The following is a 27,446-nucleotide window of genomic DNA, read 5'->3' on the forward strand; positions in this document are numbered from 1 at the left end:
TCTAGAAAATATGGGTTTAATTCTTAGTTTTATAGTTTATTTTTACCAAATCTCAGATTACTATACTGTGCTGTCTTTGTGTAGATGCTTCAATCTTTACTGATAAAGAAATCCAGCTTCAGAAAGACCCTGGCTATCGGGGCTCCATCTTCAACCAGACAGGTATCATTTTCTTTTTTTATGTGGATGTATTTTGGTGTTCCTGGGAACTAAAGGCTTAATTCACTAAGCCATAGCAATCCGTATTTATCATGGCAGTTGTTATGGAATCATAAAATTAGAATGTAGAATTTTTCAAAATGTAACACTTTAGGAAGCTTGCTTCTTCAGGGGATTCATGGAGACTTATGTTGATAGTAGATCAATACTAGTTAGTAGGATAGTAGTATTGAGGAATTATTAGTTATCGGTCTGAATAATTACATATAGTGTAGTTGAAGGTAGATTATTCACTCCTGTAGTTAGTAGTGATATAGTTGTGGTGATGATAGATGCTGGAAGGGATGGTGTTTAAGTCTCTATGAATCCCCTCAAGAAGCCAAACATTGAAACGCGTCGGTACAAAAGAGTCAATCTTATGATTTATGATATAATCCAATTAGATCACTAACATTGGTACTGTAGTATGTTTAATATATTACACTATCTTTGTAGAATCTTACTTATTGCAGCTTTGCCAAAATTGAGTCATGAAACAGGACAATGATCCCAAGCACACTCAACAAATCTACTACATAATGACCTGAAAAAAAAAAAAGAATCAAGGTGTTGCAATGGCTCACTCAAAGTCCAGACCTCAACCCAACTGAAATGCTGTGGCAAGACCTGCAAACCCCAATGAACTAAAGCAACGTGGTAAAAAATACAACATCGATGGGCCAGATTTACTAAAGCTCTCTAAAACTGGAGAGGATACACTTTTATCAGTGAACCTAGGTGATCCAGCAAACCTGCAATAGATCTGGTCCAGGATTTAAAACAAATAGCAAATTATTTTTTAAAAATCCAGGTTTTCTGGATCATCCGTTTACTGCTGAAAGTATATCTTCTCCAGCCCTAGAGAGCTTTAACAAATCAGGCCCAAATGTGAGAAATTGAAGTCATATAATAAATTATTATTTCAGGGTATTGGTACTAAAGATAGCTCTACAAGCTACTAAATCGTGGAGCTTTTTTGCACATGACACCATTTTGGCTTCATTTTTATAAAATGACTTACCTGCAAAACATGCAGGTATAATCATGTACTTTGTAAATAAATGTATAAAATATGTTTTTTTTATGTTGCTTGTACAAAAGACTTATTTAATAGAACCTTGTTTTGTTTTAACAGGACGTGGGAAAAACAGGCGACAGAGTATATTCTAAAACCAGAGCAGGGCACTCTCAGTCTCAAGTTACTCTTATCCTCCACTGTCAGAGACTCCTGCAGTATTGACAAATAATTTGAGTATTATAATCTTCTGAAGGGTTTGCAGTGAGTCTTGATCCAGATGTACTGTATTGTAGGTGTCAACAAGAAATCCAGGAAACTGGAACATAAATCAAGGGGCCTGCTTTTATCATGCAAACTAGCACCCTATTAGCCCCTTTTAAAACTGTAATGTTTTCCTAAACATATTTAATTCGATTTTGTAATTATTAGTAGACTTCAGAGTATTGATGTTCTTTGCTATGAGATTCTCTGGTTGCAGATTTTGTACCACAGGAAAACCTATTACTTGTCTATGCAGCCAGAGAAGACTCCTAGTACATTCCAAAATTTTTAGAGTCCCTGATTTACATACATATCATCTTGGTTAAACTAAATTTTGCCGCTATATGTTGATCCTATTTCTGTCTAGCTTTATTGTAGCATTGTGTATTTGATCTGTGATATTTCTACATAAACAATATTATTACTTTATTCTTTTATTCTAAAGAGAATATTATCTCAGTTGTTGGTACCTCAGCTAGTAGTTTCTGTAGTAAACTAGATTTCCCTTAATTCCAGCTGTGGCACCTCAATTACAGTATCCTTAACTTTATACCTGGTAAATGACGGTATGGAATTTTGTGCCATTAGGAAACAGCTGTAAAATGAGTTCTTTACATTTCATAATGGAGATTGTCCAGAAAAATTGCATCTGTTTCACGACACAACATAGCTGAAATAAGGAGCAATTTCCAGTTTACTAGAAAAACTTTTCAGGAATAAAGTCTAAGCGGCTTAGGTGTGTCATAACCTAATCAGTCAGGTAGAGCTTTGTACTGGTGATCAACTGCTGAAGTTTTAGGTTTTATTATAAAATTGTTATGTAAGCCTTAATCAAAATGAATTTACTATATTGAAGAAAAATTCTGACACAGAGAAACCTCATCTGATGCAAATATAGGGGAAATTAAAAAATTAATAAAAGCTAGTATAGGGAACATAATATAGGGAAGGGGATAACAGATATGTGCCTTGTTTGCTTTTTGCATACACTAAAATTCCCCATTCTGGATGGGTACTTTTTGTGCAGATGGGTTTGCACCAAGTATGCTGCTCCTTTCATATGCTTAGGTTGCAAAAGCAAGGAAAGCAGGTAAAACTATGCCTCAAGGACAGTTCATTAAATAGTCTATGTATATAAATTGGCAGCATAGCATAGTCAGTGAAGAATATTCTCCATTCTTGTGTTTGATATACCATAAATGATAAAACTCCAGTCTTCTGTTCTTTGAGAAACGGCACATTTAGCATTTGTTAAGATTAATAGTGAGCTAAGAGCATGAAGGTTTTTCAGTGACATATGCATCCTGAATTACTGCTGTTGGTAGATTCCAAGCCCCAGCTATACTGCTGTATGTTATACCTCTGTGATCCAATGTCATTTATCCTGACACATGAATAGTGGAGCACATGCACCTAATTTGTTTTGGACTTTCTCGAGTAGCTGATTACCATTTTATTTGCTCTTTCAGAGCCACAGAACCATAAACTGATACTTAATATATATTTCCATAATAAAATATTGATTTTACCAGCTCCTTTTTCACTGTCTGTATACAGATAGGGAACTTTTCCTGACAACCACCATTTACCATAATAACAGCAGAAGTAAAAGACAGAAAAACACAAGTTGCAGTAACGCGGGCAAACAATTTATATCGGTGACATACTAATCTCTGTTTATTAAAAAAACAAAACTTCATCCAAACTTTGCACAATTAAGTAAAAACATATTCTAAATAAGCAGTAAATATCCAATTAAGTTAAACTGTAGTCCGTACCCCTAAACCTCCCTCCTCTCACCTGGTGTAGTGTATTTTTTAATGACTTTATTCCTGTGGTGTAATCCTTTTTCGTAGCCCTGTGACCACATTACTGGAGCTACAAAAATGTAATTCATGAAACGTGGAGGGAAAGTGTACAAAGTCTTTGGCAGCCTTTGTGTTCAGTGACCATCAAAGACGGGAGGTGTGTCAGTGTAGGGAACGTCTCAGTATTTCTTTTAGAGCTCAGCTCAATCACTGTTCTCAACTCCACTGTCATACATGGTTTCCATACTCTGCAGACATGCTGTACGTTATAGTGTGAAGGCAACACTGTATTTCTTTTATTTACTTAAATCAGGCCAACCTATTCTCCTGTGTTGACACTTAGAAAACCTAAAACTTGCTCCATACCTACCTTCCTCCATGTGGAACTATCTCTAAAATAGTTTTTCACTTACCTGTTGTTATCAGTTCTCCTATGCTACTGCTGACAATACATCATTAAGCGTGGTATTAGATTATATTTTAGATTATTTTAGATTTGTATTATGCCTGTGCTTCTGCAGAAACATTGTTGGCACAGGACATGTCTCATGGAAATGCTTTGTGTCTCCCCTGAGTGGACATTTAGCGGTGGTCTGTGTAAAAGCAAAATACTTCAATAAAAACAGGAATTCTCAGCCCACATCACTGCCTCTCACACACTTTACCAGCACATAGGCTTTCTCAGGACAGCTTTTGCATGTATACCACACTAGAAGATGCCCACAAATGAAGCAGAGATAAAATGACTGACAGGACAGAAATGTGCTGGACGATCCTGTTGGTCCATCTGCCAAAAAAACAAAGTATAGCTAAATTGTAATTAATGGGACTTTTAAGGCATCAAAATATACACCACATCATTAAAATGCCAGCAAACATTTGTTATGTTATACAAAAAAATGAAAACAACTTATGTAACACAATAACATAATGACAATCATGCTGCAGTTACAGCTGCAATTCAATTGTATGTAGTCCCCATGGTCTTGTACATGTTCAATTCAATGTATTTCACGGATACGTGGTCCGGTTCTTCAGGAAATAACAGTAACAAGACCTATAGTTACAAACATCATTTAAACAATAACATTATATACACTACTATTGCCTTACAAAAATTTTTATACATCATACAGGTATGATTCGGCCAGGGATGCACCCTCTCCTCAAATTGTGCTCACATAAGTAGAAAAAAAAACCAGGGGACAGGACTCTGTTTCAGGTCAAAGCCACCCAACTCTAAACAGGTTTTTCAAAATGTAAAAGATAAGGAGTGGAAATGAACTTAAGGGTCAAAGAGAAGTATTCAATGACAGCTAAACTACTATTTTAAATACAACATGTGTAAGCTAAAAAATATCTGGTTTAAATCATGCCTGCCTGATTAGTTAGATATACCCATCTATTCCAACCGAGATATAAATGAATATCTCAACAGTTAACTGTGCCCATTAAATAATATTAATCTACCTAGATAATTTACCCAAGGTGTAAACTTACCTATATACCAAAAATGCAGTCTACTTGTGATAAGTTCTACTCCAATCCTACTGTCCAATTTGCATACCTCCCAAAATTCAAGCAAATATACAAATACAAAATCAATCTTAAAGTGTACATAAACTCTAAATTTTTACTTTACATAAAACAGTTGACAACCCTTTTAATTAAAGTAAAAATTTTGTTCGTTTGTGTGCAACACCTTTTTTTAAAAAAAAAAAAAAGGCGCAGCTATTTTAATTCTTGATCGCCTAGGCCATGGGTGTCAAACTCATACACAGTGGGCCAAAAGGAAACTTTCGACAAGGTTGCGGACCAACTTTGAAATTTATTGAAAAAATATCTACAATTGAGGAATGTCACTAATGAATGTCAACCGAGGAGGGGGCACTTGTGGGTCCAGATTGACACGCCAGCAGAGCATTCTGGAATTTTTAGTATTAGCGGTGCATGCACTGTCTACCGCTGGGCCAGCTCTAGTAGAGCTAGTAGAGTATTTGGTATTTTCTCGTGGGCCAAATTTAATTTTAGTGTGGGACAGATTTGACCCGCGGGCCTGAGTTTGACACCTCTGGCCTAGGCGATCAAGAATGAATGGGAGCGCAGAGCCTCCCGGGATACCGACATCACGCATCGCGGGAGGCTATTGGCTACTCCTTCTGTGTATACCTGAGCATCTTTGGGCATGCGCAGAAGGAGCCCTTTCATCAATAGAAAAAAAAATGCCAATCTCACTATTTTTTTACCCAATCTATGTCACTCGATCTCGCGCCTGAGCAGCGTGAGGATGGGTGACGCAAAAGATGAACCCGGAAGATGTCAGAGGGAGTGCCAGGCTGAAGACAGATATTGGGAAGACACAGGACCTGATGGAAGAAACCTCCCGACGGATAGACTGATCTGCGGGATTGAAGGAAAGTGGTATTTTTTTGTTTTGGGTTTACTTCCGCTTTAACTCTTATTTACTCCTTTATTGCAGTCCAAAAAAAAGAAAGGTTAGGTTAGACTGCAGCTTTAAACTAAGCCCTTTTTTATTTATTGTGAACTTTAAAAGCTCATTTCTGCTTGTTAAAAGTATGTAAATACTTTATTGTCCATAGTCTGGGCATAGATGCACTTTAAGGATATATGGCATTTATTTATGTCACTTGCCTTTGTAGGTCTGAGTTGGTACTACTATTTTTAACAGTTACAAATCTTTGCAGGATACAAAGCTGCAACTCTGCACTGTTTAGAAGTATTGGTAGCTGTGAATGGACTCCTTGTCCAGATATTTTCCATGTTAAGCAATGACATGCAAAACGGGTAAACAGCGTACTATTTCAGATGCTACTGTGAAGTTTGTGGTTGGTAGTTTTTTTCAGATTTTATTTTATATAAAAAGACACCCGATATATCTCCGTATTTGTAAGTAATAGTAAATCCCTCTAACAGGACTTCAAACTACCTTAAAGATTATTCAACCCTCTGTTCAGAGTAGACCGTTTAGGGTTGTATTTATGCTTTAAATGCTTAATTTTTATACAGTTCTGATAAAAACCCAAGAATTACTTGGAATACTTCACAAATAACTCCAAAATTTGATAAATTCAAGTGAATTTACATTACTTACCAGTATAGAGATTTATAGATAGCATTTTTTTTTTCCCTCTTTTTACCTTCTTTAACACACTTTTCATCCTACACAACACCAATTCATTGTAATATATCTAATAAGACATAACATAGTCATTATGGGCTGCTTTCCTAAATCAGACTACCCTACCTATTTCTTATCTCCATAACAAGGAGGTATTCAGTAATACACAGAAGAAAGCAGGGCTGATAACATTGTTTGAAATTTCAGTTTAGTTTATGGGACATTTCTGGCACATTGTATTTCTAGCAGGATCAACGGGTACTTCTCTGAACCTGCAACCAAAAAAAGTTTTAAAAAACTCTTAAAGCCAATTCATCTAATGACTGGTGAGCTGCAGTTTATCACACTTTTGTTCCTTTTTTTAGATAAATTTTAACCTCAGTTAATGCATTTCAACTTTCCTAGTGTGCACTTAAATGGCATTGAGTTGAAGCCCTAGTGAAGTTTACCGTGTCTCAGGTACTTTTTTGATATGTGGATATTTATTAACGGAAGACTATTTATTTTATGAAGTGGCAAAGTCTTACTTAAGTTTCATTACAGGTTATTTTTTACTGATATGATAAATTCATTTTAGCTGAATACTTGGCCATGCCGCAAAGAGTGCTAGACAGAGACTTAAGCTACGTACACATGCTGGATCATTGTCACCTGAGACAAATTATTGTGATTCCCTTTAGCAATAATGTAGTGTGTGGACAGCTGTTCTTTTGGCAGATCACTAAATTACTGACCAGGGAAAACCACTTTCGTATGAGGGAGGACACAGTGGGATACCTCCCACTGGTCTTTCCCCTTTCAATAAAGTGGACAGTGCTGTGTGTACAGAGCTCCTTTGGAGTCCACCCCGTTACAGCTGCACAGTGTCTGGCATAAACATATACTGGCATTTGTTATAGTGGGATTTATTAAAACGTAATTAAACATATATAACACTGAAATATTTTGTAGTATATAACATTTCCTTAAATTCAGCATCCCACTGAACACTGCTTTGCAGTATGTACCAGTATCACATAGTACATCTCTGCAGTTAAAATATATGTAATTGCATGCAGGGCCCTATGGGAACTATATGGTGACTTTGGAGCTAGAATACAGGTTAACAGTATTTTTTTAAATACCATTTAGGGCAAGAAAAATACATAAGGAGGCCTCTCATCTCTGACTCTTAAATGTTATCAGTCATCTTCAGACAAACTAAATGAAGCTAAAAGTGTAGTATATTATAATATTACAGATATGCCTTCACAATCTTCATAGTTTATAATGAAAGATGAAGAAATTTACACACATCTGTTAGTGACTTGTTCCCCTTAAGTAATGAAATCTTTATGTAATCAGAACATTCATAATGATTTGCAAACTTTTTTGCAGCAATAATTTTAAAGTGCAAAGTAGCGATGTGCAGAAACCAAAAGCTACGGGTCTGTTTCATTATCTTTTGTTAGATTGTCCACTGTAAATTTTAGACTTATGATTGCCCCCCAAAAGCCTTACAGCGCTTATACACAGCAGACAAATATTAACAAAGTGTGAGTTGTTCACTGCTTACAGAATTATTTTTTTTTGAATAAACTGAAAGTTTAAGAACCCAATGAAAGTATCACCACCAAAGAACTCCTAGCTTCAAGGTACAGCTTTTCCTGTTTTTGAGTGCATAGAAACATTGATTTACTCTAGAGTTTACACTGTTCACTTAACTTGTAGTAACTATCAGTCTGCAAGGCATATTTCACTTAGTTTAGAAATGAGGTAGAGTTTTCTGATGTTAGCTATCCAAACATGTGAAGGCATGTTATTTTTTATATTTACCTAATTGCACCTACTTGCGTATTCTCTGCAAACTGATTTTTGACGTTAGGTGGCTTATCCCTTGCATAGTGATAATTTGCTTTGCTAAGTAAACAGCATAAACCTCAATGCTAAATACAATAGATCCATGAAGTAGTATGCATTTATGTGCTCAAAATCTTTATTCCAGTATTAAGCAATCACCTTTCCTCAGTCATACTTTTTGCATGTGACTATAGGCAAGAGGATTGTTGTTGGGACCATATATATACCCAGTTTACTACTCAACTTGTCCATATTCCCTTATATAGGTCTATACTATAAATTGTAAAGCCCAAATAAACAGTACGTTTAAAATGGCTAAATATATTTCAGGTGCATTAAAACAAAAAGTGTTTATTGTTTATAGTATGTTTTTTTTTATCTTTTTCTAAAACACATTGGAAGCATTTTCTCTTTGCAGATGTAAGACCTTCTCCCTACTAAGTCATACCTAAAGCTCTGCAATGCTTATGCTCCTGGCCTGGCTGTTGTGAAACCTCTTGTGAGGGTTCCTTGCTGCAGCATGCAGGTAAGGGACAGGCTTATCTACATAGGCTGTAACTATTTTTTTTTGTATAAAACAGAATAAATGGTAAGACTTTATGCACCCTATGTTTTAATGCAACTGGAATGTATTTAGCTGAAAGTTTGCTTTAAAACTGGAAACCTCTTTGAAATGGTGAGAAAGTTTTACTGATCAGAAATGAAGTTACTACACTTTACAGATAGCCTTTCTGCCATTGTTTGGTAAAAATGCAAACGTAAAATTACTGGCATTGCTAATCTGAGTCCAAAATCTAGGTAGGCAACCAACAATATAGTAATAAAATCCTGTATTTGTGTCTGACCAATATATATCTATACTGTTAGTACAATATTTTTGGGCACATAGCAACAAAGTATCAATGAGTTTGTCTGCATGCATGTCTGTATATATCTAACTATATATTAATATACATGTGTATACACATATGTACACACATATAAAAGTGTTCTACCAGTGATTTAAGGCATTTGACTGTCTGGGTAAAATTCATATATGGAATAAAATATGTAAAGATATATATGTATAATTGATGTATTATTAATCTAGATTAATTTAAAAAGCTTCCAATTTTTGTGTTGAAATGATAGTGTAAAGAACTCTACAAATTCAGATACTTATAACCCAGTGTTTTATTTGTGTGATAAATATGTTGTAAACAAAACAAGAAGTAAATTGAGAAAATCAGGAATAGGGTTGAATACTATATTGAGAAGGTGTTCTTAAACAGAAACAATAAAAAATAAAACAGAAAAAAACATACTAAAAAACAAAAGATACAACCTATTTTTTAAAAGAAAATACAGACCTATGGTAACTTAACCTTACAGGACTGGGTTGTGGGTTTATCTACTACACTATATGCAGGACAATTGTATTTCTCCCATGTTTTGTATGGGTTTTCTCCAGGTTTTGGCTTTTACCCAAAAAATGTTTTTAGATTAATTGACTTTTAACCAAAGTAACAGAGAGTGAATGTGTGTGTGCGTCTTTGATAGAAACAATAGATTGTAAATTACTCCAGAGCAGGGACAGATGTGAATACATTTAGGTCATTTGCAATGTATTTATTAATATGCCAGCACTACACAAATATGCAAAAAGACAAAACGTAAACACCATAAAAAAAACATGAGTTAAAGGACAAGCACGATGTCTTTGAATTTGGGGGATTGCCAGTCAATTTCAGAATAAGGATATTTTTGACAGAATTTATTATGATTTTTTGAAGTGGTAGTTTTGTGCATATAATTAATAATTTACAAACGAATGAGTTCATTCTAAATTAACTCTGGATTTTATTTATAGACAGTTGCACTGCAAGAACTGCATATTACTAAATTGTTTATTTACATGAAATTTATCTAATCTGCATAGAATTGTGACATTTAGGAAACCTCGCAATCATGTACAATCTACATAGATCTACATGTACAATCTACGTAGAATACAAAAATTTTGAAATCTATTGATTTACCTGTTGTTTTCTTGATTTTTATTTTGGATGTGAAAGTCCTGTGCCAAATTTTTATTTTACTCCTCAACCCCCACTTTTGCCAAACTTCTTCAACACTAATGCTATGGATGATTTGCCAAATGTTTGTTTAACAACTAAAAATGTTTAGTATAAAGTTTGCCAAAAAAAAAACCCTCTCTTTGTTTACGATCAACTTCTTCCGCATATCTACATTATTACATATGCATTTTTCAAATGAACAATCTGATAGATACGGATAAGGTTTCCTTTCTATTATTTTTAGACAGTTAAGCATGCATGCTCATTATTATGTATTTTCATATGATTTATATCGTATGATCTTATATACATCTGCAGTGATTCTATTAAAAGAACATGAAGTTGTTGGCTGAAAAACTGCAACCCTGATTAAAAAGTTTTTTTAACTAACTCCTAGTGAAGCTTACAGTACATTTTTCATAGTTCCTCCCTTTCATATATGCCATTTTATCTAACTTGCCAAATTTCCTGGCTTATCGTGTGATATTAGACATCAGTATAGGATACTTCACCTTAAACTTCTTAATTTTTTTATATTTAATCTGAAAAGGAGTTTATTGTGTATATGATTTGCCAAGAACATATTGCAGAAAAATATTTTGCAGAATTTTGCCAAGTTTTGTTAATTCCTAGAATATATAAGGGTTACTTTTAAAAAGACATTCAAAGGGTAAATTAATGGGGGGGTTTTCTTTATTTTTTGTAACCAATAATGATAGATTTTGGTATTTAAGTGAAAAAGGCTCTGCTAAAAAGGAATGACAGAGATTGTATTCTGGAAATGCCGCTCTGAATGTTTTTTTTACTGATGTTAAGATTATTTTGTATGTAACCTATATTGATGATGTGTGACTTTGCTGACAAATTATTTGTGGACTGTGAATGTGAAGAAAAATAAAGTTTATTGTTGGTACTTATATGGTTCATTGTCTTATTTACTGGGAAAAAAATGTATAAAACAATTGTCATCTGTAATGTGTAAGATTTGCAAATATTACAATTATTAGGGGACATTTATTTGCTTCAATACTTGCCAAATATTGTGCATTTAAAATACAAAAATGTTTGCATTGTTCTTTGGGATTTTTTTGCGATTTAGTTTTAAATGCTAGTGTGGCTAAATAGCAACTGGACTCCTAATATATTTTTTGTTGTGCTGCAACTGTAAACACCTAATTTAGCAATAAAATTCTACCTCAAAACTGTGGAAAAACTGTGGACACAGATATGTTCATTTTTAATAGTAGTAAGTTTATTATGCATAGTTATTCCCCTGGTTTGGAGAAAAATTACCATTCCCTCTTCTGGGGATTGTATTTCTGAATTGAACAACATATGCAAAATGTAAAAACTCACTGACTACAAGAACCCGAGAAATAGCATATATGGCAACTAGGGCTCACTTCAAATAAATAAATACCCGTAAAAAAACATTATCTAATGAGCCCCTCTAAAAGATATGCAACCTATGACTTATGCATTAGCCTATGCAGGCAAATTCTAAATCCGTACACCTATACCTGGTGAACACCATGGAACAGTACTCTCAGGTACTTGCGACAACCCACACATTATTACCCTTTATTAGGCACAGGTCTACTCTTCACGTTTCTACTTCCTTCACTTATTTGCTACTTCTGTCCTTCCTTTACACCATTGGCAAAGGAGGGCAATCTTTATTTAGGTCTAGGGCAAATAAAACATGTAGAAGTTGCAGAATAGTGTCTCCTACTACACTTACCTTGGGCATACACATGTCCAGAGATCTTTAGATCTGTAAGGATATTTGGCTCACATGTTTTGGGCTATATCCAGGCTTGCCCATCAACCTAGGATAACCAAAGCAACGTTGTAACCGTATACCCTGTAATATTGGTACCTTGCCACAACATGGTTCTAATAAATAAAATAATGGATGTTTGGCTACCTTACAGCTGCAGCTGATGCCCCTGTACTCTAACTTTTTTATATGACTTGATAGAAAATTTTGATTTATTAAACCAGTACGAGCCCAATCTTTCTGCTCCTGTTGTTCTATTTTAGATTTTGCTTTGTGGAAAATTCATACCTCCTGAGGTCCAGGCTTCTTGAATAGAATGGCAGTTTATCTCAGCAAGAAGATGTGATTTGTTTCTAGCTTGACAATATATGGGAAGTTTTTCTTTCCTTTTCTGTATGGTAAATCAACATTTCACCCCAAAGCCTCCTTACTATGACAGGAACAACGATGAACCAATAGCAGGGTAGGTTAGTAGTAGCAACTAAGGGTTGTGATACCTAAAAGCAAAACAAAAGGAGGTTCAGGGAACCACCTGGAAAATAATAAATAATAAAATAAAAGGCGCTGCTGTGATAGCTTTTGTCTTCCTTTTAAAAATTTACTGTTTTGAACCAATGGTGGTCTGATTGTCTTCCTCCTGTTGTCCTTGAGATCAAACATTCTTTTTGTCTGCTGCAAGTTTACAAAAAAAAATTTGAACCCATAGGAGCCTGGTGATCTTGGTTCTGGTGCTGAAGGCTGGAATCATTCTATCCTTAAGCTGCATACACACTTGCAATTATAGTCGTTGGAAAGGATCTTTATGCAGAGGGGAGGGGGAGAGCGATGGAGCGGCACCCCGCTGTGCTCTCTCTCCCCCTTCACTTTCATTACGATTATTCGTCGTTCATCGTCCGTGGATCCGCCAGGACAGTTCGGACGATGAACAACGCTCACTGTACACACTTCAGATTCTCGTCCTATATCGGCCCTAAGCCAGTTATCGGACGAGAACCACTGGAAGTGTGTACGTAGCTTTAGCCATAAAAAGTTACCTTTATTTTTTACCATCATTTGTCGAATTATTTTTCTTCTACTGTTGCCACTGAAAAACCACTCTTTCTGCAAACTTGTTATATTAATACATTTGTTATAGTATTTGATATATTCAAACCTGTAGGGCCCTGGTCATTCTCCTCATGTTATGTTTGCTGCCATCTTGATTTTGCAAAATATCAAGGCAGGTTTTCTGTCTGCTTACTTTCCTATAAAATGTCATTATTTAACCACTCCAGGTAGGTCATTGAATTCTTTTTGTGTACAATGTTTTTATTGAAATGCAACTACAATAAATACTCTGATTTCTTACAAACAATGTATGCATAGAATAAATAGAATACTTTGGTCTTCTGTACAAACAGGAAGAAGAATTGGGAATGGGGAACAAGTTCTCCATGGTAGGTACAGTTTTGTATTACAAACAGAACATAACAAAAGGTTCCAAAATGAAACAAAAGAACTTCTATTTCCTGCAAAAATTGACCGAGTATACAGCTAAGGAGAATTAAATACCATTAGGGGCTTCAAAGAATGGGTGACGGTCTGTTTAGTATACTCAATATGAAACCAGTTATTTTTTGTGTTTTGGAGATACTGGATATACTGTAGGTTTATTTAGAAGGGTATCAATGCAGTTCTTCTAAATTTGGAGATGACATTGTCTATAAGTTTTTGGGGTAGCCTGGTACAATGGAAGTCAAGCCAACTCAAATATTCAATGGTAATTCCCAGCTCCTCTTTTCATCACTGTACAGTATACAATAAATTTGGAAAGAGTTTTAAAAGAGTTAAGCAAAGACTGTATTACAGAAATAATGCCATGAGCCTGGTGTTCTTTCTGGCGTCTGTGTAAAACAGTGAGAAACAGTGAAACAGTAGATTGGAATGCTGTTTCGGGAGAGAAGATATAAAATGACAATGTTAGATAAATTTTAAAAAACTGGCAATAGGGGCTTCATGAGTGGCCCTAAAATATTGGAAAGGTGTGATACCACTGAACATTAGGAGAGAGTGAATGTCAAAAACTTTAAATCATCGGGGGGTATTGGTTTAGGCATATAATGAAGCAATGGGGGAAGGCCATAATAGTTCAGCATTACAGAGATACCCAATCCACCCTTTTGGTTATGGTCTTCAAACGTTGACATGAAGAGTAAGGGGGAATAAAAGGCATGCTTGGCAGGTACCTCTGTAAATATGAAAATAGTTCAATAAAAAAACTACAATATCTAATTGTAATATGTAGGGTAGATTATCTTGCTCAAAATTGTTCAAAAAATCATATGTAAAAATTATACCCTAAGGAGATTGAATCAAATACCATCTCTATGACCAGAGAAAGGAGAATCATTCCATAGGAATGAAGGTAGCCTAAAAAAGTTGGGTTTAGGCGATTCTGAAAGTGTCTTGCTTGGTATTGGAGAACAAATCTCACTTGGTTCAATGGATTCAAGTTCCTGAGTGCATTACTTTATTTTTATATCGCTATAGCAGTGGTGGAATGGTCAAGTAGAATTGCTGCAACTGTATGCTGGCATTCATTGTACGCGCTGTTTTTAACCTTTTACTGAAATTATACCAGGGTGGGAATTTCTGGCCCATGTTCTCATGCCATTGTGTCTCTTAGAAATGATCTAGAAAATTCAGTTGCACATAAAATAAGGGTCCTGATCACCTACAAAGGTGTTTCAGCCAGGTCCATTCCTGTCTACCCAAATAGTGAAATTGGCGAGTTTGTCCTCCTGATGACAATTTTCTAATTTTATATAGTCAATATTATTTTTTTTCTTATGAAAAACTTGAAACCTGGTTTGCCTGGATTATTGCTGCTGGCTTCTGGTAGAGACCAAAGGCTATCTTCCTCCAACTGTCATAAAATATCTGCAAATTTTTGTCTGTAAATCCTAAAGAGGTGGTGTTACAAATAACACTGTCTGCAGTTAAAGTGGACCTACATTTACAGATTAGGTAAGCAGCCATGTGTGACTTAGTTATAAAAAAAAAATGCTTGCTTTCATGTTCCCCTGGATTGAAGGGATATAGCCTGTCCCTTTCTGCAATAACCACCTGTTTGAATCACTAATGTTCAAAGTGAGACTTTGGTCCAGGCAATTAGTATTCTTCAGAATAAGTTCAGCAATGGCAGCTTTTATAATCTCTCAGTATAGGTCCACCTTGTTTTAGGGGGGTACTGGCCATTGTGGCTTAGGTAAATATATTTGGGTTGATTTAATAAAGGAATATAGGCTGTTCACTTTGCAAGGGGTACTTCATTTTGTGAATGTGGTGAAATTTAACTTTGCAAAGAATACCCAATCACATGCAAGGAAATATAAAAACAGGTTTTTTATTTACATGATTGGGTAGCTGAAGTCTGCAGAGCTTCACCTCATTCCCTGAGCTAAGTAAATGAGCTACTTTACAAAAAAACAGCCTATATATTACAGCCTATATTCCTTTAGTAAATCAATCTAATGGCATGAAAAGCCGTGCTCTTTTCTTGAATAAAATATCTAAGCATGATGCAAGAGAAGTGTAGATGATGTGTATACAATATTTAAACTTTTACCTGCCTGCCCATCTTCTGTCTTATATACCCTCACTACTTCCCACCATGCCATATCTTCGCTCCTATTGTGTGATATTTCCCCCACCTCATAAAGTGTAACCTCTTCTGGGCAGGGTCCTTTTTATTGTACAGTGCTGCGTAATATGTTGGTGCTATATAAATACTTTTTATTATTAATAATAAAGACGCCAGGTTCATTACCTTGTTCTATTGCTTCATTATGTTCCTAAAACATAGGTAATTATTTATTTAGTCTAAAAAATGTCTATTTCCATTCCTAGAAATCAATTGGACAGCAAATGAAGAAGAAATACAGTGTATGATATGTATGATCATAATGTCATATTTCAAAGTGGTGAGGATTTTTCTCAGTTCACAATGCGTTTTGCACATTGGCTTCCTCAGGGGATATAGAGACTCACATTGATGGTAATTGTTAGCCAAGGAGGAACATGAAGGGATGGGATTAGAGCCCTTGGTATCTTAATGTAGGATTGAGGAGTGGCTGTGTATGCATTGATCTTCTTATCATCGATTAGTTGATTGTTGCATAGCATTAGTTGATTAAAATTTAAAGGTGTTTCAATACCCTCAGGAACAATTTAAGTAAATTGCAGCCTTCAAACACAAGCAAATGACTGTAAAGGAAATCTATCACTAAACAGAAACTGCCTATAAATAACAGGGTAGTAAAGAAGAGGGGAATACTTACCACTCCTGCCTCCTGAACTGCCAAATACTTTCCACTGCACATAAACCTTCGAAAACAAAAACATTTTAAAAAAGAATCAGGGATATAAAGAAACAATGGCAAAAGTCAGAAAGAAAAAGACATGAAGTTTTCTCAAAATTTGGGCCTGGATGAAGACTGATGAAGATATCTATCGTGGGAGAACCTAGATGATCCAGCAAACCTGGAATAGACCTGGCCCTAAAAAAGCAAATGATTTTTAAGAATTCAATTCAGGTTTGAAAGATCACCCAGGTTCACCCATAATAGTCTATCTTCTCCATTTATATAGAACTGTATTAAATCAGGCCCTTTTGTCTGGTAAAGCTGTTATCAGTGAGGTGGGAGTGAGGGGAAATCTCTTTATTGAAGCCGAAGATAGCAGTTTGAAAGCAAAGAATTTCAAAAGAATATATTTCAAGAGAATATAGAAAGAAACAGAGGCTTTTCTGGCATACCAATTGTATTTTACTCAATACAAGTAGCAGTAGTTACAAAACAGTAGTTAGCAGTGGAAAGAAGATGTTCTCAGAGTCCTTTATTATAGGATTCTAAGAGCTACCAGGCTTTTTCTTGCAATAGAGATGACATGTTGAAGGACCACCAGCTACAAGTAGTGGCCTTCCAGAACCAGAAGACCACAGACCAGGGCTGACTGTAAGACTGGGCAAATGTCAGCTTGGAATGGCCAAAGTGTAGAAGAGAAAAAAAGAATAAAACCTTCAAAAATGGAAGCTATAAACAACCTAAACCAAATCTCTTTATAAAACTCATTAGACCCAAAAAACAAGTAATGTCTTTTCATAACATTGTAAGTTTTTATTGTTAATTTGTTGCCAATTTTAACACCTTGGCAAAACCATGGACCTTCTTCACCGTATATTCTTTTTTTCTGGGTTTAATAAGGGATGTGACCTATGTGATATATAACATATGTATAGGATGAAATCTTCTTCTTCTTTGTATAAAACCATGGACCTGCTTAACTTGAAAAAACAATGTTAGAGTGATGACCAGGATCCCAACCATTTTCTGACATTCCCCAGCTAAATCTGCCATTGATCACCGCTAAAGCCGATGCTTTTTAGTACAGAGGAGACATGAACTGACTTACATAGGCTAAGAATCTACCTGCTGGTCTTTTTCCATTATGCCATAATGATGGTGTGTATGCAGTTCCAAAGCCGTGATTGGGTTGCACAGGACCCCTAATCTTCACCCTCATGCGATCCACTCTGTATTGTCTCTGGAGCCTATTCTGATGTGCTGACCTGCACATTACCTATTCTTATCTGAATGGTTTGTTCATACTGCAACCATATTACTACTGCTGTGCCTATTGATCTCTTGCTACACTATACTGTACAAGCTACATACACGACTCTGAACCAATGGCTTGCTGCCCTGTGAATGTGTAAACATTTCACTTGCTACTCCATACTTCCACACTGTGAACCTGCTAATTGTCTTGTACTGTACCGCAGATTGCTGCAGTGTAACATTATAGAAAGGCCCACAGCAATTAAGAGCAGGGCCTCATGACAAGGGTGTAAGGGGCTGCCCAGCGAAAAGAGAGAGGGGGGCAGGAGTTAGTAACGAAAGAGGGAGATAGGAAAATTTGAAACATGTGTTGGGAGGAGAAGAAGGAGATAGGAAGTGAAGTAAAGGGGGGTGGAGATAATAAACAGATAAAAGGGGGCTGTGTCGGAAGTCGTCACAGTTTTTACAAGAAGAAAATTGAGGGTGGATGCAGGTAGGATTAATGGAGTCTTTTGACGCATTAATGAGTCAGCTCAGGGTTGCAGCGGCTTCACATGGTGAAGCTTGGCTGCAGGCTAGGGTCGCAAAAGCGGTGGGGGGTGCAGCAGGGGGTCCCTCACAAGATAGATTAGAAGGGTTGCGGCCACGGAGGAGTAGGCCTCCGGTGCGCCTGAGTCCTGAACCCTTTAACCGTACTCAGCGCCATTCTGGGAGCCCCTCCAGGGACCCTCCTGGCCGGGCTGCTGGGCGCAGATTGGCCCGGGGCAGCACTAAGTCAGGGAGGAATCCCCTTCACAGGCAGAGTTCGGGCAGGGGTGCTGTGGCTGGCAGGGAGCGCAGCCCCCTGTTAAAAGCACTGAGGTCTCAGTGGGGGAGGCCTCGCTGAGGACTGGGACCTCCGGCGGTGTGAGGTCCCAGTTAAGCACAGGTGGCAAGGGGGTTGTGGCCGCCAGGGGCCACAGCCCCCGTTTAAGGCCACACCTGAAGCCGGGGCCTCGCGTTCTGCGAGGAAGTGACATGGGGTGGAGCCGGGCCGCGTCATCGGAATCCCCCGGAAGTGACGTGGGCCCGGCTTCGATCCCGGAAGACCCGTGCTCGGAGGGAGAAGTGTCCTCGGGTGAGGACAAAGCAGCGGGCCAGGTACCGGAGGCGGTGCGCGACCCGGAGGTGGCAAGGTAGGTCCCCTGGACCCGGGGCGGCAAGGTAGGTCCATTGGGGGTCCGTTGGGGGGTTGGGGGTTAGGTGATTTTGGAGTAGGGGAGGGGCGGGGAGGGCAAGCTGCTGGGGGGGTGGGGGAGGGGGTTTGATGAGATGGGTTTGGTGGGGGTGGGGTGCAAGGAATACTGGCAGGTCTTAAGGAGGTGGTGCGCAGGCTGGAGGGGGGTGAGACAAGGGGCATTTTTAATAAAAGCAAGTTGGGGGGAGGATCAGGGACATCAGCAAGCGAAGGAGAGGGGGGGTTGGCAGTAAACGGGGGACAGAAGTTGGCAGAGGTGAAGGGGGTAGGTCGGGGGGAAAAGTGGGGCAAACAGCGCGGGTGGTCAGGGGGCGCAAGCACGCAGGCTGGGGGGTACGGGAGATGAAAAGGAAGAGAACGAGCAGAGGAGACACAGGTGGATTCCCCGCACATTTCTTAATTGGCTTCAGGCGTTTAGCATTTTGGCGGGGGTGATTAGCAAAAAACAGCCGGACCAATGTGCGGCGTTGTTTTGTTATTTGGATACTGTCCGGGAGGCGTATAGACAATATGGGGGGGGGTGTGTGTTGGCTGCGCTATGACGAGCAGTTACGTCAGCGGAAGGTAGTGAGACCGTCGCTGAGGGGGGGTAATAAGGATATCGGTTTGTGGATGAGGTTGATGGCCGTAGGGCGGCAAGGGGGGAGCAGCTTTTTCCAGGAAATAGTGGGGCCCAAGCGGGGGGGGGGGGGGGGCAGCCGGGGAACAGGAAGAAAGGTGTGTGTTGGTTATACAATGAAGGGGGTTGCAAATTCGGGGGGAGTTGTCGATTTTGTCATGAATGCTCAGGATGTGGGGGTAACCACGGCTTGGCGAGGTGTTTTAAATAGGACTCCGGGAGGGGCGGGGAAGGGGTTGGAAAAGGGGGCGACGCCGGTGATGGTAGGAAGGATGCTCCCCTTTTTAGATAAGTATCCAAATCCAAAAGAAGAGGGGTTTCAGGAGGGCTTCCAGATTCCCAGCGAAGTGGTGGGCACGGCAAGGGAGCCACGGAATTTGACATCGGTGCTGTGATTTCCGGAGGTGGTAAAAGACAAATTGGCCAAAGAGGTGAGTTTGGGCAGGATGAGTGGCCCCTTTTCTTCCCCGCCGGTAGAGGGGTTGGTTGTTTGTCCATTAGGTTTGGTCCCTAAAAAAGAGGTTGGAAAATTCAGGATGGGATGGGATTCAGGATTCAGGAGGGAAAACCCTCGTGGGGGTTCGGTTAATGATGGCATTGATCCGGCGGCATGTGCAGTGGCTTACACGTCTTTTGATGCGGCGATAAAATGGGTGAGGAGGTATGGGCTGGGGGCGTTGTTGGCGAAAGCGGATATTGAGGCCGCCTTTCGGCTTTTGCCGGTGCACCCAGATTGCGTGATTGGGATTGGGGTTCCCTTGGCGGATGACAAAACGGAAGGGCCCGTGACGGCTCTGACCTCTTTAGGCATTGAATTGGATACGGTGGCGATGGAGAGTAGGCTACCTGAGGATAAAATGTTAGCGCTTCAGTTGGAGGTGCGGGCGGCTATTGGGCGGCAAAAAATGAGGTTGCAGGAAGTTCAGTCTTTGCTAGGGAAGCTGAATTTTGCTTGTAGAGTAGTGCGCATGGGCAGGGTTTTTTGTAGAAGGTTGGCGGCAGCTACGGCAGGGGTTAAGGCGCCGGGACATTTCGTTAGGTTGAATTTGCTGATTTGTTGGCATGGGATTTGTTTTTAGACCGATTTAATGGGAAGGCTTTGTGGCTAGAGGGGCCAATTGATGCAGTAGATTTAGAGTTATTCACGGATGCGGCTGGTGGGGTTGGGTTTGGAGCTTAGGAAAATGGTGTGCAGGGGTTTGGCCGCAGGTTTGGGTTGAGGAAGGTTTGGTGAAGAATTTGATACTGCTGGAGCTGTTTCCGATTGTCTTGTCATTGGAATTGTGGGGGAAGGATATGGCCAATAAGAAGGTTCGCTTCTGTTGTGACAACTTGGTGGTGGTGCAGGCCATCGACAGCTTTTCGGTATCCTCGGGGCCTGCAGTGAGGTTGTTAAGGCATTTCATATTTAAATAAATAGACCATAATGTATTTATTTTTGCACGCATATACCTGGGGTAGCTAATAGTGTGGCTGATGCTTTGTCTCGTTTGCAGTGGCAAAGGTTTCGCGAGTTAGCCCCGGAGGCGGAGAAAAGTGGTCATCAGTGCCCGGTTCACCTGTGGGATGTTGCAAGGGGATTATCGGAGGGTTAGTTCGGAGGTCGGTGAGTGAGCGAACCTGGAAGGCGTATGCAGCGGTATGGGAGGAATGGAGTGCCTGGGAGAAATGTTTGGGGAGGGGGGCTGCAGCCGATTCATGGGGTCTTGTGTCTTTTGGCAAAGAAGTTTGCGGAAGGGGCGTCTGTGGCTGTAGTGAATAGATTGGTGGTGGGTTTGGCATTTGGGTTTAAGTTCAGGGGCAGGGAGGACGTGACTAAGGCCTTTATTGTTAGACAAGAGCTGAAGGGGTACCGGAGGGGTAAGAAGGTCCAGGACAGTAGGAGGCCTTTGACTTTTGATTTGTTACAAGGTTTGGTGGGGGGTTTGGGGGCGTTGTGTTTTGGGGGGTATGAAGTCTAGTTGTTCAGGGCTGACTTTGTGACGGCGTTTTTTGGGGCTATGAGAGTTGGGGAGTTGGTGAGTCCGGCGAAAGACCGGCCCGGTGGGATTTTGGTGGAAGATGTGGTGGTACATTCGGATAAGGTAAGTTTGAAGATCAGGAAGTCGAAAACAGACCTATTGGGTAGGGGCTTTCAAGTGGATCTTTTTCCTTTACAGGGTTCAGGGGTTTGCCCGGTGCAGGCGGTAGTGGAATTTTTGAAGGTTAGGCCTCAAGGAGTTGGCCCCCTGTTGGTACATGAGGATGGGACGTTTTTGTCTCGTTTTCAGTTTGTGTCTGTTTTCCGACAAGGTTTGGGTAGATTAGGAGTGCGGGCTAAGGATTATTCCTCACATTCATTTCACATTGGGCCGGCCACTGAGGCGGCGAGATGGGGGGTTGGGGAGTCTGTAATTAAGAAAATCGGTCGGTGGGAGTCTAGGCGTTTTAAAGTATATGTGAGGCCGCACTTGGTTTAAGGGGTTTTTTGGTTCAAGGGGGGGGGGGGGGATAACAGATCACTGCAATGTTTATATGGGTTGGCATGGTATGTTTTTATTTGCAGGTTTGGACCCTGGTTTGGTGTGGATCCTTGGACATTCTTATGTGTGGTGGGGTGCCAAGAGAGCAGAGGTCAGGAAGAACGGCAGGCAGCTGGGGGTCCCTAGATCTGAAGCCACGAGTCGGGTGGTGCCGGAAGTTAGGAAGTTTGTAACGCTGGATAAACCGCCCAATGTGTTGGTAATTCATGCAGGGGGTAATGATTTGGGTAAAAGAGGTATTAGGGAACTGATCAGGGACATTAGGTTGGATCTCTTGCGTTTACAAGTGGAGTTTCCGGGGATGGTGATTGTGTGGTCTGACATAATTGCTAGGACTACGTGACGGGGTGCAAGGTCTGTAGAAGGAGTTAATCGGGGTAGGATTAAGGTAAACCAGGAGGTGGGTAGATTTTTGGCTAGGCATGGGGGAGTGGTTGTGAGGCACAGGGATCTGGAGGATGAGACATGGTGGTACTTGAGGGGGGATGGTGTGCACCTGAATGCCAAAGGGACGGATTTGTGGTTCTTGGGCCTGCATGATGGAGTGCAGAGGGCCCTGCGAGTGTGGAGGGGCGCTCAAGGATGAGTGGTAACCCTTGTGCGCTGTGGCGGTTGGGGTCGGGGGGAAGGTAAGTGCCCGGTGGTAATTCGGTGGTGAAGGGGCATCCCAGGTGGTGGAGTGCCCCTTTAAGAAGGTTGAGGTGGGCCCCTGAGGCAAGGTGGGCCTAGGGGCCTTAACGGTGGTTATGGTGGGTTGCAAATATTGCACTGGACGGGCTTTACCTTTCAAGACCTGCAGCCTGGTAAAGGAGGATAGGCCAAAGTTTAAAAGAGGAGGTTAACATTTAAATGTTGAGGGTTAATAAAAGGCATTAAAGTGTAGATTTGGAGTTTTTTACATAGTTATTTATATAGTTATTTATAGTTATTCATGTTTTGTTCAGGATAATATTAATATTAATGTTATGTATGTTATTTATGGTTAATTAATGTATTTATAGTTAAAGTTATATATTTATGGTTATTTATGCAAATGTATGTTAATTAGTTTGTTTACAAATAAACGGCTGCTTGCCAGCCAATTTTAAGTCCATGAAGGAGTGTGGTGTCTTATGTATGAAGGGGTAGGAGGAGGTTGGTTGGGAAATTAAGAAAGGGGGTGGGGGGAAAAAGTACTTGGTTAATGGTTGGGGGGACATAGAGGGGGGGGGGGATGGAGTGGAGCAAGGGCACCGGATCCGCACTACCCTTGTCATGATTTAACCTTTTTTATACTATGTTGCTACAACTTGACCCTGGGCAAATTTTTTGTTGCATTATATCTCTGACATTATTACTTTATAAACTGATCATTTCTAGCCCCATATATCTGCCCTCTAATTTTCTGCACTGATATTTTGCTGTATAATATTTCTGCCTTGTAAATTTCAGGACTGAACCTTTGTAGCCCCGTGTTTCTTGCCTGATCCCTCTCTGCATTGTATTGCTGTGATACTGCTGATACTGTCCCTTTCTGTACTCTGAAATGTACTCTGTACTCAGGTAATTGTCCCTTTCTGGAAAAAGAGACAGCCAGGAAGAAGAACAAAGTAAAGACAGTCAAAGTCAGTGAAACAGAAGGAAAGACAGCCAGAAAGAACAAATCCTGAAAAGGAGATAAAAAGGGATAAAGGCAGCCAAAAAATAAGGGAGGCAGACAAAAGACAAAAAAAAACAACGAAGAGAAAAGTACAAATAAAGAGCTGGCAAACAAAAAAAGAAACAGCAAAAATAAAGAGAGAGATAGGCAAATAGATGAATAAATAGGGAAATCCGAATAGAGACACAGAAAAGGAAAAGAGAAACATTAAAAGAGAAAAAGAAAGGTGGAGACATACATAAACCGAGAGAGACAGAAATAATAAGAGAAACCTCTATACAGAATAGGACAGACAACAAAAGAGGGAGACACAACATAATGAAGAGTCAACAAATAGATAATAACAGTCAGAGAAAGAAAAAGAAATGCAATGGGAGAGACAAATATATATGAGAGAACAATCTTACTTAGCTGATCTGGTAGTATTTCCTACTCCCTGTGGCTTTCTTTCTTTTCCTGTTTTAAAAAATCTTTGCCTTTATTGCAGTCTTCGCTGTCACAGTAAAATAAAAAAAAAGTTCAGTAGAGGTTCCACCTTCTTCATCTATTCGCTCCAATGCTCCTGGATCATTCACCTATGACGAAATAATAGAGCTGTAATCATTCTTCCAGCACTCAGACTCGTTTGTTCACATACGTGCAGCCAACATAACACTATTTATTTACTATACAACATATTTGCATTGCTCACTGTGACCATTTTATTACACATCTACTTATATGTGTGCTTTACAGGCACTACTGTTCAGAAATTCATTGCTCTAAGCAGCACGTTTAAACGTTAACATTAAAAGTTTGCAGGAATCTCTGCCCTCTAGAAACAGTTTTAGCAAGTACACAAGTCTAAATAGGTTTAAAGGGAGGGGAATGCATGTTTGATTTAGACATCCTGTACCTTGTGCCCTCCAGTCCATGCCCCTTCCCTGGCAGTCTCGGGGTGGCCTCTTTTCTTACTCACACCTCCTGTATATATAACTAAAGAAGGAAGAAAAACCAAATTAGGACACAAGTGAATAATGTAATGTGGAAGTATTATTCACCGACAATGTAAGCCGGGGAAGTGGAACAGCAGGAAAGAATACATTAAGAAAAGGAGCAAGAAAGCGAAATGTAGAGAGTACATGGGAAGTACAAAAAAAATAGTGTGAATAGTGCAAGAGGCGGCAGAAACATCTGAGAACATTTACTTAGTGGGAGAGAACATGGAGCAATAGAGGATCTCAGTAGCTGCTCTCCTCCCTCTCTGAACTTTCCTCTGCCAAGTCACAGGTGTTGAGTGACTTCTGTCTGGTGTCTTCACCAGTTCCCCTACCCAGTTTGGGGAAAAGGTAACATGTGGTTGGATGTAAACCTCCTTGCTCTCTTTAGGAAGCACTTGTGGACTACCATCACCTACTGGAGTGTCTTCATTAGCTTTGGATTATGCATTGCATTTTTGGGACCAACTTTGCTAGACCTGAGATGCCTGACACATAGCAGCCTGCAGGAGATCACCTGGGTCTTCTTTGCTCAGCAGTTCTGTCTCCTGGTGGGGAGCACTTTGGGGGGAGCCTTTAAAAAGTCGTAAGTATCACATTGCTCCACATCTATTTATGCTGCACATTTAAAATTGATGGAACGTCATCTTCTGTTTATATAAAAATAGGAAAAAAAAGCATTTTAGAAAACAAAATATTTGCAGCTTAAGTTGAAGATCCTACACAAAAAGCATATTGGGTGCATTATTTAGAAATACATTTGAGTAAAGATTAGTGTAGAATATGGTGGGCAGATACAGATAACTTTGGTTGTTATGGCTATTTATCAACAAGATGGCCACAAGGTACAATCTCTTGATACAAACCTAATTTATTTAACAAATAGTATGAAGTATAGCCAAATTATGTATTTAATTTACATTTATTCAGGTGGGATTTTGTAGGTATGTGCTTGGTACTGGTAAATCTAATTTTGCCCATACACATAAAGAATAAACCACCCTATAAAAAAAAAACAAATTGATTTTATTTTGTGTTAACACAGTGAATGCGTTCTTTCTTCTAAAGTTTATTGAAATCAAGTAATATAGAGTTAGAGGTTGGCACAATGACTATCACTGACACTTTTCAGCTCCAGGGTCTCAGATACAGATCTTGGCCAGAATTTATTTGTTCTTCTCCAGTCACTCTGGTTTCCCATCATATCCCACAAATATACTGGTGTGCTGACTGACTTTCCCAAATACGCCTTAGACGTAAGGTTAACTTAGAACTTCTGGTTCCCCCAGCAGCAAACATCAGTGGGACACAATGCAACACAGCATCTGCAAATTCCCTTTTTATGAAAGATCACATTGTTGTTCTTACTACACAGCAGCACTATACTGTCCCTCCAGCTAGTTTACCTTACCTCTGGGTAATTCATCTTCCCTCCAGCCTGTTCCAATGCCCTCTGCTGCTTTGCTTTTCCTCCTTAGCAGTTCTCATGATTTGTTATGCAGCTGTCAGCTTTGTTTGCTGTGCATTTCAACTAACTGTATATACATAGGCTGAGCAGACTGACAGCTTCAGAATGGAAGAATGGAGCTGGGGCAGCACTAAAAGAGCAAAGGGACAGGGTTCTTGGCTTCAGCCCACTTTGTTCTGAACTGTTGGAAAAGAAAGAGAAAAAGACAGAAGAAGCAGAAAGAATAGCTTGTCCCAGATTTCCCTCACTTTTCTCTCTTACTGACTATAAATCAAAAGAGACATTTTGAGATCTTTAGCTAATGGTTAAGGGAGCTTAGTGCCTTTGCAGACTTTTTAAATGACCCCCTAAAAAGACATCTGACCTCACCGCCTTCCCAACAGACATCCATACCTTGTTTCAGCACTCCTGTAGGGACACACACTTTACTCCCCAACACACATTCAGACACCCCACCCTCCCCCAACACATCCCCCTTCTCTCGCTACCTCACCTTCCCAACACATTTGCCTCTCTTGTTTTCTCCCCTTTGACATATCCCTCCTGTCACAACTCTACAAACCTTACTTTTACCCCTTGAGATTGACAGAATTTTTTAGCAAACCTAATTTGCCAAATTCGCATTCATCAAAATTGGCTTTGAATTTTGCCCATGACTACCTGCCCACCATCATACCAATCACACTTCTCTCCAGTACATACTACCTTATAAAATAACTCCTACACTCTTCTGCACCTACTGCCTGCTGTCATCAAAAATTGATCATTTGTATATATGGCAAAATATTCTATATAACTCTATTAGCAATTGATTCTACAAAAGTGGCATGCAGGGAGAGCTTAGGAACTTGGTGGCCTGTGCAAAAGAAAAGGTCCAACACCACACACCATTTACTATTTCAACTTACAAATACGGTACAGATAAACTATCTGTGACTCCAATAACATGCAGAAGACATATTCTTCCAAATGCCCATTGCTTCACATTATAATCTAGTACAAAGGATTTAAATCGAAGGATCTAAATAGTAAAAAGAAGAAAGTTAATATGTATGCTTTAGACTGTAGTATTGCATACATTGCACATAATATATACTCTAATTGTTCCTAGCATCTGTGTAACTGACAGAGCTGGATTATCCACAAGGCAATTTAGGCAAGTGTCCAGAGACTTACAGGTTGAGGAGACCTGTTAACGCACTTTATTTTTAGTTATTTTGTAAGCCCACATTTGTAACTTATCTACGTGTAAGTTCAGCCAAATGCACAATCATAAAATTATGACTT

The 27,446-nt window shown here is 39.4% G+C and overlaps 2 protein-coding genes across 3 annotated transcripts in view; both read left to right on the top strand.

The window, feature by feature from the left end:
• Nucleotides 1–11,237, top strand: part of CDK18 (cyclin dependent kinase 18) — a 101,814-nt gene extending 90,577 nt beyond the window's left edge. Inside the window, exons 15-16 of one of the 2 annotated variants that reach the window (XM_072425002.1) lie at nt 85–162; nt 1,334–11,237. In XM_072425002.1, coding sequence (XP_072281103.1) covers nt 85–162; nt 1,334–1,368 — 113 coding nt within the window. In that variant the 3' untranslated portion in view covers nt 1,369–11,237. Of the gene's footprint in view, nt 1–84 lie in introns of both variants that reach the window. The other variant, XM_072424991.1, reaches the window with a different exon arrangement.
• Nucleotides 11,238–24,667: 13,430 nt separating this feature from the next.
• MFSD4A (major facilitator superfamily domain containing 4A) overlaps nt 24,668–27,446 on the top strand; it is a 34,596-nt gene continuing 31,817 nt past the window's right edge. The window contains exon 1 of the mRNA XM_072425068.1: nt 24,668–25,277. Coding sequence (XP_072281169.1) covers nt 25,048–25,277 — 230 coding nt within the window. The 5' untranslated portion in view covers nt 24,668–25,047. The remainder of the gene's footprint in view (nt 25,278–27,446) is intronic.

This window comes from Pyxicephalus adspersus, chromosome 1 (genome assembly GCF_032062135.1).
Source record: "Pyxicephalus adspersus chromosome 1, UCB_Pads_2.0, whole genome shotgun sequence".
NCBI classification, from domain to species: domain Eukaryota; kingdom Metazoa; phylum Chordata; class Amphibia; order Anura; family Pyxicephalidae; genus Pyxicephalus; species Pyxicephalus adspersus.